The following is a 9,408-nucleotide window of genomic DNA, read 5'->3' as shown; positions in this document are numbered from 1 at the left end:
ACTTTGGGAGGCCAAGGTGGGCAGATCACCTGAGGTCAGGAGTTCAAGACCAGCCTGGCCAACATGGTGAAACCCCATCTCTACTAAAAATACAAAAAATTACCTGGGCTTGGTGGCGTGCAGCTGTAATCCCAGCTACTCGGGAGGCTAAGGCAGGAGAATCACTTGAACCCGGGAGGCAGAGGCATGCCACTGCACTCCAGTCTGGGCAACAAGAGCGAAACTCCGTCTCAAAAATAAGAAAAAGAAAAAAACAAAATTAGCCGGGCGTGGTGGTGCGCGGCTGTAGTCCCAGCTACTTGGGAGGCTGAAGTGGAAGGAAACGGAGGCTGCAGTGAGATATGATCGCGCCACTGCGCTCCAGCCTGGGCGACAGAGTGAGATCCTGTCTTAAACAAAACAAAACGAAAACAGCTCAAATATCTCCGAGTTTTTTCTAAGCCTTTATTGAGCACTACTGTGGGTCAGGCTCTGGGCTTGACTTTGTAATTGCAAGAGGGGCAGAAAAGGGCTGCTCTTAGGACACTCAGGATAACACAGGCAGGAAGCGAGGGCATGCTGGAGAAAACGCTGGGATCAACACGCATCTGCCAGGCCCAGAGGGCAGAGGGGGCACTGCTGGAAAGGCCGGGAGACTCCCCTCTCAACCTCCCACCCAAACCCATCCCACTTTCGGGAACTTGGCAGGCAATGAGGATGGGGCCTTAATTAAGTGGACGCCCAGTATGTGTATTTCACAGGCGTTATTCCACTGGGACCTCGCTCATTATCAGGACACCAGTTCTATTTTAACCCAGCGCGGAGGCTCTGAGAGGTCTGTAACATGGCCGAGAGCTCACAACCAGCGAAAGGCAGGGCTAGGATTCCAGGGCGTCTCACTCCGCCTCCCAAGTGCTGGTGGAGGGGCGTCCGCTGCTCTCTGGCGCCCGCAATTGGCCGCCGAGGAAATGCGGCTGCGATGACCTGTTCAGACCCAAATCGGATGGAAGAGCAGGGAATAGCGGCGGTGGGGGTGGGGTCTGGACTTTTTTTTTTTTTTTTGAGACAGAGTCTCGCTCTGTCGCCCAGGCTGGAGTGCAGTGGCGGGATCTCCGCTCACTGCAACCTCCGCCTCCCGGGTTGAAGCAGTTCTGTCCCAGCCTCCCAAAGGGACTGCAGGTGGGCGGCCACGCCTGGCTAATTTTTGTATTTTTAGTAGAGACGGGGTTTCGCCACGTTGGCCAGGCTGGTCTCGATCTCCTGACCTTAAGCGATCTGCCCGCCTCGGCCTCCCAAAGTGCCGGAATTACAGACGTAAGCCACGGCGTCCGCCCTACACCCTTGAAGACCCCGCAGCCAAGGTCCTCTGGCCCCGCTCTGCGCGGCGCTCTGGTCTTGGGGCTCGGGACTCTGTTATCCCGGGCAGGGGCCAGTCCGACCCTTTCACCCTTGCCTGGCACCGTCCCTGGAGCCTTGGCGTCCTAGCTTCTCCTCCCCGCGGGCTGGGGATGGAGTAGCCGGGCCAGAACCAGAGCGCAAAGCAGATGGCGAGCGCCGAGGTCGGTTCGGCCCCCCGCGCCGTAAGGCAGCAGCCACCGTGGGGAAGGTGGATGCCGGAAGGGGCGTCTCCTGCGGGTCACCCAGAGGACACCCGGCGGGGAATTCCGAGAGTGGGAGTGAGGAGAGGTAGGAGAGGCCAGGGCAGAGGGAGGCCCCGCGTAGGATAGGAACCATCGCCCGGTGCGGGCCTGACCTTCCAGGGCCGGCAACTCCTCGGCAGAGCGGCAGCGCGGGGTCTCAGAGCGCGGCTCGGAGCCTCACTAGGAGCGCTGGACGGTGGGGGAGAAGCTCGGAGGGCGGGTAGCTCCCAGTAAAGCGGCCTAGCGGGTAGGTACGGGGCCCCTCCCCTCGTTAGTCCTCACTGCCTATTCTCCCTGCGCCGGGGCGCTTCAGGCCCCAGCCCTAACCCGGGCCCTAGCGGCTCCCCACTCCGTGACCTCTGGACGCCCCGTCGGGTCCAGACGCGACAGGGAGGGCGCGGGCGACCGGGCAGAGGGGCCGCGGGAGTTCAAGCGGGGCTCCGTGCGCGCCCCAGCCGCCCGCCTGTGCTGTCCCTGCAGATGTCGGGAGCTATCTTCGTGCCCCTGGAGGGCCCGAGCTCCCTGGACGCCCCGAGCGTCCACCCGCTGGTGTGCCCCCTGTGCCACGTGCAGTACGAGCGCCCGTGTCTTCTGGACTGCTTCCACGACTTCTGCGCCGGCTGTCTGCGTGGCCGCGCCACTGAAGGCCGCCTCACCTGCCCGTTGTGCCAGTAAGTGTCCCAAAGTTCCCAAAGACCCCCCAGACGCCATCCCCGCAGCCCAAGGTTGGCTCTGCCCGAGCTGGGACCCAGGAGAGTAAGGCTCCAACTTCAGGCAGGACGACTGGGAGATGCTGCACCCAGTCCTTAGCTCTCCTGGCCAGAAGTTGCAGGCTTCAGCCCATTTTATAGATCAGCTTAACTGAGGCCTGGAGATTGCAGTTACTGGCCCAAGACCTCCCATCAAAAGTCAGGGGGTAGGGGTGGGGCTCCAGCACTGGTCAAGACACTCCCAGTAACTCGCTTTGGGTCTTAGAAGTCTTAGGTCCGCAAAACCACAGTTACAGTTATGTGGACTCAGGGAACCCGGAGTGGCTCTGATTTGTCCAGTGTTGTGAGAGGATGCCAAGGGGCAGCTTCTGCTTTTGATACTAGGGGCACCAACCCCACTGTCTGCAGGAGTGCCCAGGACTGGGCAAGGGTAGGGACCAGGGCAGGGTGAGCACTGGCTGTGATATTTATAGCAAACCCCAGAGCTGTGGTGCACCCCACCTCCCAACACAGCTATTTGTAGCTCCAGCCTGGAATGTGAGGGGCGGGGGTGGGGAGCCTTGGAGAAGGGGTGTCAGAATCTCAGGGCCTGGGCTTCTCTGCAGACACCAGACGGTGGTGAAGGGTCCTAGCGGGCTCCCACCGGTGGACCGGCTGCTGCAGTTCCTGGTGGACAGCTCGGGGGATGGCGTGGAGGCAGTGCGCTGTGCCAACTGTGACCTGGAGTGCAGCGAGCAGGCAGGGGCGGCGGGGTGGGCGGGTGAGGAGTAGAGGGCACCAGGTTACATAGTCCCCAGTGCTTGCACATGCACCCAGCATATCTTCAGAGGATGACCTGGCAGTGGATTCTCCAGCACCTCCCTAGGGCATGTTGGCCCCAAATGTGAACCCCTTTATACCAGTGGGGAGACTGAGGTCCAGAACAAGGGACTTGAGCCAGTGTCCAGACAGTGGCAGAAGCTAAGGCCATTTGATCTGGGCAGAACTCACTGATCCCCAATTCAGGGTGGAGCTGTGGACCTGCACAGGAAAGGCAGTCCAGTTTGCAGGCCTGGGCCGACCCTGAAGGGCCTCTGCTACCCAAGTGGCATAGAAGCAGCTACAGCCCAGGGGAGGTGGGGACAACATGCTGTTCCCTCTGGGCTGTAAAGGGCACGGGGGACTCTGGCCTGCAGAGGCCAGAAAATGTATCGGGAATCCCAGGAGGACGGCTCGACTGGGGCAACAGCCTTCTGGGCAAGTGCTGAGAAATGTGTGACTCAGAGGTACAGAGAGGATTAGCAGGAGGTAGGGACTGCAGGTAGGGCCTGTTATGTCAACCATTGAATGTGTCCATACCAGGGCTGCAAGCCAAGCCCTGGACTCCAGCCCTGGGTCTGGCTTGGGGAGGAGAACCTTAAAGCTTTCACTGCTCTTCCCCTCCCCCGCCCAGGTGTGACTCCAGACTGCCAGGGTGTTCACCACCTTTTGGCCACTATTGAGTGTGCCAAGAGGGCCGTGACAGGCCTTCACACCCCTTTTGTTGCAGGTAAAAAAATATATATATATACATATATATGTGTGTACATATATATATATATTTTTGAGACAGAGTCTTGCTTTATTGCCCAGGCTGGAATGCAGTGGCGCCAACTTGACTCACTGCAACCTCCGCCTCCCGGGTTCAAGTGATTCTTCTGCCTCAGCTTCCTGAGGAGCTGGGACTTCAGGCACCCGCCACCATGCCCGGCTAATTTTTGTATTTTTATTAGAGACAGAGTTTCGCCATGTTGGCCAGGCTGATCTGGAGCTCCTGACCTCAGGTGATCCGCCCACCTCGGCCTCCCAAATTGTTGGGATTACAGGCGTGAGCCACCGCACCCCGCCTCGGTGAAATGTTTTATAAAGGCAGTTTCTGCCCTCTCCTCCTGTCCCCCACCCCACTCCACGGACCTACTTAATCAGCCTCTGAGCCGCAGTGCCCTCATCTGTAAACCGCGTATATCAGAGCGCCAAGTGCCTAGATTACAGGAAAGGGCTGCGTTTAGCCGCGCACTCCGCCACGGCTGGGACAAACACACGCAGTGACACCCGGCGGCTGCGGTTCCCGCGCTGGCCGCGTTCGGGCTCTGGCGCTCCTGAGCCCGCGCTCGGCCCGCAGGACGTGGAGACCACGTACTTCTGCAACACGTGCGGACAGCCCCTGTGCGCGCGCTGCCGCGATGAGACGCACCGAGCACGCATGTTCGCGCGCCACGACATCGTGGCCCTGGGTCAGCGAAGCCGCGACGTGCCCCAGAAGTGCAGTGAGTGAGGCTTGCGGGACCAGGGACCTGGGGGTGGGAACGGGGCGGGCACTGCCCGGAGCCCTCACCACCGCCCGCTGCCCCCGCAGCGCTGCACGCAGAGCCCTACCTCCTGTTCTCCACCGACAAGAAGTTGCTGTTGTGCATCCGTTGCTTCCGCGACATGCAGGGGTGCGTAGAGGGGGCGCGAGGGGAGGGGGCTGGGGGTGGCCGGAGCGGGCCTCACCCACCGCCTCCCCCAGGGAGAGCCGGGCGCACTGCGTGGACCTGGAATCGGCTTACGTGCAGGGCTGCGAGCGGCTGGAGCAGGCGGTGCTGGTGAGCGCAGGGGTCTGGCACGCGGGGGCGGGGGTGTGGGGCCGCGCGGCGGTGCTCGCGAGCCTGACCCCGCCCTGTCCCCAGGCCGTGAAGGCCCTGCAGACGGCCACGCGGGAGGCCATCGCGCTGCTGCAGGCCATGGTGGAGGAGGTGCGGCACAGCGCTGCGGAGGAGGAGAACGCTATCCACGCCCTCTTCGGCAGCATGCAGGTGAGGGATGGGGGTTGGGGAATAAACGACCCAGCGGGGAACTGGCGACACAGGGCCAGTCCCTAGGCCTTGTGGATTTCCAGTGTAGTGGGGCAACAGGCCTTACACCAAGCACTTTCCTGGAGTTGCTAGGACAACTGGGAGGGGAAACCAGGGCCTGCTCCGGGCTGGTGGTGGGGATGTGAGGTGGTCAGGAAGGACTTCCCTGGGGAGGTGACATTTAAGGTGAGAGGACCCAAGCCCTCAGGCAGTGGATGCAGGGCTGGAAGGTTGGAGAGATACCTAGCGTAACCAGCAGGTGGCGGGGGTCCGGGGGTAGGCATGGTGGGAGGTGGCAGGGCTGGGGCACAAATCAAGAGCGTGCCCGCCATCTCTCCCAGGAGAGGCTGGCAGAGAGGAAAGCAGTGCTGCTGCAGGCTGTGCAGAGGTGAGTTGGGGGGAGGAGGGCTTGCTTCCCTTGAGACCCCTTGGCCTCCATGCCCTCAGCTCCGAACCCGGGCATTCCACCCTGAGGAGCAACACATCCGAATGTCCTCCCAGCTAAGGAGGGCAGCACGGCTCAGGCTGCAGAGAAGGGGTTCAGGGACGGACATGTGAAGATGGCTGGGGGGATGGAACTGCCCGTCCCTGCTCCTGGCCCCCTGGAGACCAGGCAGCCCCCTTCCCCCAGCCAATACGAAGAGAAGGACAAGGCCTTCAAGGAGCAGCTCTCTCACTTGGCCACCTTGCTGCCCACCCTGCAGGTACAGGGAGCTTGGGGTGCAGGTGGGTCCCTCCTCCCCGGCCAGGCACTGAACAGCGTCTCCTCCCCCAGGTCCACCTGGTCATCTGTTCCTCCTTCCTCAGCTTGGCCAACAAGGCTGAGTTCCTGGACCTGGGCTATGTGAGTCTTCTCTGCTCCTGCAGATGCCCCCTCCCCACCAGGAGCCCACCCTGTAGACCAAAGCCACCAACTCAGGAGTGGGCAGCCGGTCACCTGGAGCCTGGTCCAGGGGTCTCGGGACTGACCTCCTCCCAACTCCATCATCTGCAAACCAGTTAGGGCCACTGTTACAAGGACAGTGAAGCCAAGGGGGCATGAGCCTCCGGTGCCCGATGGGGTGGAGTGACCACTGGAGTCCAGCCGCCCCCTCTCCTATGGATTTGCAGATGGGGCGGGGGGTTTGTCTGGATGAGTCCCAGAAGAGGGCTGGCACCGCTAAGGGACAGATGCCAAGGACAGATGTGTTTCGCCTCCACCTCCCCTCTTCCTGCCCCGGCTGCCACAGCTCCACCGGCCTGAGGCCCTCCTCACTACCACAGGAGCTGATGGAGAGGCTGCAGGGCATCGTCACACGGCCATACCGCCTAAGGCCTGTGCGGAGCAGCAAGGTGTGCAGTGGCCTGGGTGGGCCAGGGTCGGGGGCCCCGCAGGGCAGTGGAGGCCACCTCATGACCCCATCCTGCTGCCCAGATTGCCAGTGACCACCGAGCTGAGTTCGCGCGCTGCCTGGAGCCGCTGCTGCTGCTGGGGACACGTCGGGTGGCAGCTGCTGCAAGTGGTGCTAACACGTGAGCGGCAACTGGGGAGGCCAGGCACAAGATCCCCGACACTGAGGTGTGGGGGAGGGTGGGTGCTGAGAGGCCAGATCACCAGGGAAAAGCCAGGTGCCACCCTTCCTTCCTCCATTCTTAGCTCGACACCCTCCCAGCACAGTGTCTGGGCACAGGGGGTGGCCAGGGCGAGTCCACTAAGTAGGGGAGCAGGAAGCCCTGGATCTGAAGTACATGGCAGACCTGACTCGGAGCTCCGCTAAAGGAGATGCCGGGCGCGGTGGCTCAAGCCTGTAATCCCAGCACTTTGGGAGGCTGAGATGGGCGGATCACGAGGTCAGGAGATCGAGACCATCCTGGCTAACACGGTGAAACCCCGTCTCTACTAAAAAATACAAAAAACTAGCCGGGTGAGGTGGCGGGCGCCTGTGGTCCCAGCTACTCGGGAGGCTGAGACAGGAGAATGGCATGAACCCGGGAGGCGGAGCTTGCAGTGAGCTGAGATCCGGCCACTGCACTCCAGCCTGGGTGACAGAGCGAGACTCCGTCTCAAAAAAAAAAAAAAAAAGGAGAAGGGGAGGACTCAGGTCCCCAACCGCCACTGCAGCCTCCCCTGGGGTGGGGCACCTGGGGCTGGGCTGACCGCCTCCTAGGTGGCCTGAAGTCACAGGGGGCCTGATTCCTGGACTCATCTGGGGAGGAGTTAGGAGAAATGCTGAAACGGCATGTGTGTGCCCAGGGGCCCCAAAGACTAAGAGAGACTGGGCCCACACTTCCTGTGTCCAGCATAGAAGTGAACACGCCACTCGCTCGGTCCTAGCCCTGGCAGCATTCCGATGGACTTGCTCTTGGCCCCACACCCTGGAACCCACTCCAGGGACTTTAAAAAATAGATGTGGATGTCCAGGTGAGGCCTTGCCCCAGGCTTTTCAAAGCTCCTGGTGGCTCTGCTGTGCTCCAGGTGGTGGAGAGGGCTGTGAGAGCCCGGAACAGTCCAGGGGGCTGCCCTGGGAGGCCAGGGGAGGGGCAGACTTCCGCACCCCCCTGCATCCACACTGGCTCTCTCCCCAGGCTGGCAGGGGGCTTAGGCCCCAAGGTGCTGACGGGGCCCCACTGCCCCTCCCCAGTAGGAAAGATGTCCGGGTCACCCGTCCAAAAGCCTACGCTGCACCGGTCCATCAGCACCAAGGTGCTGCTGGCAGAGGGCAAGAACACGCCCTTCACAGAGCACTGCCGCCACTATGAGGACTCCTACAGGGTGAGGGGGCAGGGATCTGCGGGGGGGGGAGATGTCCTAACCCACTCCTCCCCAAGGTACGCTCAGGGAAATCGAGTTGTCCCAGCTGCTGAACCTGGGAGCCATTCCTCCACCGAGGCCCTGGCAGTAAAAACAGCCTAGGGTGACCCACGCTCTCACACAGCCTCTCTGTGCAGCATCTGCAGGCGGAGATGCAGAGCCTAAAGGACCAGGTACAGGAGCTGCACCGAGACCTCACCAAGCACCACTCGCTCATCAAGGCGGAGATCATGGGAGATGTCCTGAGCAAGTCCCTGCAACTGGACGTGCAGATCGCCTCGGAGCACACCTCCTTAGAGGGCATGAGGGTCGTCTTCCAGGAGGTAGCCCTCCCAAGGACTCTAACTCCAGTCCCACCTGTCAGGGGACACCTGGGCTACCCCAAGACAGTAAGCAGGGAAAGAGGACCTGGCTTGTGCCCTACAGGACTCTCCTGTGGCAGGGTCTGGAACCTGGGAGTCTTTGCTGCTTGGAGTCACGTGGACCTGGCTGGGGGGTGCTTTGTAGATCCAAGTAGCTAGAGATAGCAGAGCCAGCACTGTAAGTTCCAGCTCACTGCCACATCCAATGTCCAGCTTTTCTCTTTCAGATTTGGGAGGAATCCTATCAGCAAGTGGCTAATGAGCAGGAGATTTATGAAGGTTCCAGGAAGTTGGCTGCTGCGTGAACCCCCTGTCCCTGAGCTAACCCACATGCTAGCAGGGGAGGAAGTCAGGCTCGGCCACTAACCAGATGCAAATCCCCACACTCCTCACCTTAGCGTTTGACTGTGCCTCCCGGCTGCTAACCAGCCCCAAATGATGCATGTGGGGTCAGGACTCATTGAGTAGAATGCCCCCACCAAGTGCCTCACTCTTTAATTAGAAGTCATCATGGAAATGGTCGGGATATTTAGATGGTGGCTGGCTTGAGTAAAAACCTGAAGCCAGGTGCTTCAGGATTAAGACCCCATGCTCTGGCCTTGGCCCCACAGCCCAGCTCCATGACCTTCTCCAGCTGAGGCAGGAGAATGCCTACCTGACCACCATCACCAAGCAGATCACACCCTACGTCCGCTCCATTGCCAAGGTGAAGGAGCGGCTGGAGCCCAGGTGAGGCCAAGAGGTGTTCCCAGGGCCACTGAGACTCTTCAGAATGTGCTTGGGGACTGGGTGCAGTGGCTCACGCCTGTAATCCTAGCACTTTGGGAGGCTGAGGTGGGCAGATTACCTGAAGTCAGCAGTTCCAGACCAGACTGGCCAACATGGTGGAACCCCATCTCTACTAAAAATACAAAAATTAGTCATGCATGGTGACTCATGCCTGTAATCCCAGCTACTGGGGAGGCTGAGCCACGAGAATCACTTGAACCTGAGAGGTGGAGGCAGAGGTTGCAGTGAGTTGAGATCACACTACTGCATTACAGCCTGGGTGACATGGTGAGACCTTGTCTCAAA

The 9,408-nt window shown here is 60.8% G+C and overlaps 1 protein-coding gene across 1 annotated transcript in view; it reads left to right on the top strand.

Moving 5' to 3' along the window:
* Nucleotides 1–1,738: 1,738 nt before the first annotated feature.
* RNF207 (ring finger protein 207) overlaps nt 1,739–9,408 on the top strand; it is a 19,115-nt gene continuing 11,445 nt past the window's right edge. The window contains exons 1-16 of the mRNA XM_011938313.1: nt 1,739–1,866; nt 2,100–2,290; nt 2,935–3,067; nt 4,470–4,614; nt 4,704–4,785; nt 4,857–4,932; nt 5,017–5,142; nt 5,523–5,569; nt 5,813–5,885; nt 5,957–6,025; nt 6,445–6,513; nt 6,596–6,693; nt 7,747–7,933; nt 8,110–8,295; nt 8,562–8,613; nt 8,946–9,063. Coding sequence (XP_011793703.1) covers nt 2,100–2,290; nt 2,935–3,067; nt 4,470–4,614; nt 4,704–4,785; nt 4,857–4,932; nt 5,017–5,142; nt 5,523–5,569; nt 5,813–5,885; nt 5,957–6,025; nt 6,445–6,513; nt 6,596–6,693; nt 7,747–7,933; nt 8,110–8,295; nt 8,562–8,613; nt 8,946–9,063 — 1,652 coding nt within the window. The 5' untranslated portion in view covers nt 1,739–1,866. The remainder of the gene's footprint in view (nt 1,867–2,099; nt 2,291–2,934; nt 3,068–4,469; nt 4,615–4,703; nt 4,786–4,856; nt 4,933–5,016; nt 5,143–5,522; nt 5,570–5,812; nt 5,886–5,956; nt 6,026–6,444; nt 6,514–6,595; nt 6,694–7,746; nt 7,934–8,109; nt 8,296–8,561; nt 8,614–8,945; nt 9,064–9,408) is intronic.

This window comes from Colobus angolensis, unplaced genomic scaffold (assembly GCF_000951035.1).
Source record: "Colobus angolensis palliatus isolate OR3802 unplaced genomic scaffold, Cang.pa_1.0 Scaffold170, whole genome shotgun sequence".
NCBI lineage: Eukaryota > Metazoa > Chordata > Mammalia > Primates > Cercopithecidae > Colobus > Colobus angolensis.
The sequence above is the reverse complement of the archived record's forward strand: the minus strand, read 5'-3'. Positions and strand labels throughout refer to the sequence as shown.